Here is a 2,717-nt window from a genome sequence, read left to right as displayed (position 1 = left end):
ACAAGAAAACAAGCAAGTAAACAAACAAACAAAAACACTAGGGCCCAAACTCTGGGCCTCATGGATGCTAGGAAAGCGCCCTATGGTCAAGCTACCGGCTAGCCCTTGTTAGTTTTAATTTCTTATTTTGTGTCAGGGTCTAAGATGGCTATGCCTGCAACTGATGCCTCCTCCTGTCTCTCAAGTACTGGGTTTACTGGCCACTCCACATTAAAAGGGGGCTTTTTAATCTTTTCCAAAGCAGAAGTGTGATAGCAAGGTTTCCAAACATGATAGAGTCAACATACAGAGTGACATCTTATGGTTGCCTGCAAATCGAAAACTGATAGTGACTTTATCGCCTGTAATAAACCAGACTCCTAGAAACGACAAGAAGAAATTAAATAAGTAGTAAAAGTTAATAAAAAAAAAAAAAAAGCTTGTGAAAAATAATGCTGCTTATAGACTTTCAGTCCTTTGGCCTTAAAAGTACCAGATTCCTTAAGAAAATTAGTAGTTGTTGAGGAACATGCAGAACGAGTTTATAGTAGGAAATATAAATTGATTTTATTGCTCTGAAGAAAGATACAGGCTTGAGATGCAACCTTCTAGAGGAAAATTAGCCGACTCAGAGTCTTCCAGCGGCAAACTATCTCTGAAGTTTTGCAAAACTTCGGGGTACCATAGGAGCCTGTTGGGTTGGCAGCACCGAGAGAGCTCCGAACCGCTCTATCGAATCCTCCCGATCTCAAGATCGGCTTCCGATTAGTCTCGTCTGAACCAGCTGTGGAAAAGGGCGGAAGCGCGCTATTTTAAAGTCTACGCCGGTGTCCTTAGCCACTTCCGGCGTGGCCATGGCGGCTAACGCGACCACGAACCCGTCCCAACTCCTGCCACTAGGTAAAAAAAAAAAAAAAAGTCGTTCTTGGGGGAGCGGTCGGGTTGCTGCAGTTCCACGCTGGGGCCTGAGGCTGGGCCGCCGCCCCGCCGGGCCGGGCTGTCCCGCCCTCGGCGTCGCTGGGCAGACAGACGGACAGACCGTTTTGCCTGTCGGTGGTCCGCGATGGTCCCACTTAACGAAGGACGTGCTCGGCCTTCTTTTAGAGCTCGCCAGTAAGGTGCCATGGGGTCGCAGTCCCAGTTCTCAGCTTGGCCTTTTCGGTCTCCAGAGCAGGTAGACCTTGTATTGTATCGGCTTGGGTAAGGAGTGCGTGAATCTCACCATAGCCATCTGGAAACCGGCCCCGTCCGGCATTCATTCCACAAGCCGTTCCCGCGCAGTGCCAGAGATCTGTTGAATTACAGCCGCTGCTTTCAAGATAGCACGCCGGCACACATCGTGCTGAGCAGTTCTAAGATGCTGAGATGCACAGGTTGGCCCCGGAGCACAGAGAGTTACGGTTAAGTGAGAGAAGTGGTGACGGGAAAGCTGGTGTCTGTAATTATGCTTCTCCCTTGTGATGGGGCTGGTGAACTTAGTGAATGTGACTGTGATTGAAAGGTTTTGCAGTGTTAGATATTGTTTATCGGTACAAACACTGATGAAGAAAGGCAGTCATGGTCTCCATCCCATGTGTGTGTTTTTACACATTAATCAAGTAATCTAAATAAAAATCACAGTCCTATTAATTGCAAATAAAGGGTTACGTGAAAGCTAAGGCAAACATTTGTGCTAATGATTAAGCAGAGATTTGTATAAGATGTAAAATTATTGAATGGCTCCAGATACATATGTAGCAGAGGATGGCCTTTTCTGACATCAGTGGGAGGGGAGGCCCTTGGTCCTGTGGAGTTTGATGTCCCAGAATAGGGGGAATGTTGGGGTGGAGGGACAGGAGTGGGTGGGAGAGCATCCTCATCGAGGCAGTTGGAGCGGGGAGAAGGTGGCTGTGGGAGGGGGGTTGTGGAGGGGTAACCGGGAAGGGGGAATATCATTTGAGATGTAAACAGATGGAAGGATTAATAGAAATAAATAAAAAGCAAAAAAAAAAAAGGAATGTTTTTTGTTTTTGCTTTATCTTTAATGATAAAAAAATAAGTAAAGTAGGAATTCAAATGTTGGTTGGGTAAAACTACCTTTTTCCTTCCACAGAGCTTGTGGACAAATGTATAGGATCAAGAATTCACATTGTGATGAAGAGTGATAAAGAAATTGTTGGTACACTTCTAGGATTTGATGACTTTGTCAGTATCCTTTTTAAAAGCGGTAATGGTGTAAGCTTCTAAAGATGTATTAATATAAGTAAGAACTATAGACAGCCAATGTATTTCTGGTTATTACATTAAGAATAACTTTGTTTTCCAGTATTTTAAGAGGTGTATTTGCTGAGAGACGATAGGGTTCTTGTCAACAACAAACCTTTTGAATTTTCACTATCATAATGTTGAACATATTTTAAACCAAACAACATACACCTGAATAAATTCAACTTTATTTATTTTCTTAACATTAAACTCAGATATGGTGTTGGAAGATGTCACAGAATTGTGAGTAGTATTAAAAATTAAAGAATGTGGGAGGAGGGGAGGGAATCTCTAATTAAAGGTGGTACCTTGGTTGCTTTTTTTCTATTAATGTGAAGAGACACCATGACAAAGGCGTCTTATGAAAGAATGCATTTAACTGGGGGCTTGCTTACAGTTTCAGATGGTTAGAGTCCCTGACTGTCCTAGCTAAGAACTTATGTCAGACAATAACCAGGAGAATAAGAGGGAGGGAGGGAGGGAGGGAGGGAGGG

At 43.8% G+C, this 2,717-nt stretch overlaps 1 protein-coding gene across 1 annotated transcript in view; it reads left to right on the top strand.

Annotated features, from left to right (window-relative positions):
* The first annotated feature begins 805 nt into the window (after positions 1 to 805).
* Positions 806 to 2,717, top strand: part of Lsm5 (LSM5 homolog, U6 small nuclear RNA and mRNA degradation associated) — a 3,464-nt gene continuing 1,552 nt past the window's right edge. The window contains exons 1-3 of the mRNA XM_021191381.2: positions 806 to 879; positions 2,072 to 2,167; positions 2,439 to 2,466. Coding sequence (XP_021047040.1) covers positions 834 to 879; positions 2,072 to 2,167; positions 2,439 to 2,466 — 170 coding nt within the window. The 5' untranslated portion in view covers positions 806 to 833. The remainder of the gene's footprint in view (positions 880 to 2,071; positions 2,168 to 2,438; positions 2,467 to 2,717) is intronic.

This window comes from Mus pahari, chromosome 2, assembly GCF_900095145.1.
Source record: "Mus pahari chromosome 2, PAHARI_EIJ_v1.1, whole genome shotgun sequence".
Lineage (NCBI taxonomy): Eukaryota > Metazoa > Chordata > Mammalia > Rodentia > Muridae > Mus > Mus pahari.
Note: the sequence above shows the minus strand (reverse complement) of the source record. Positions and strands in the feature narration are given on the sequence as shown.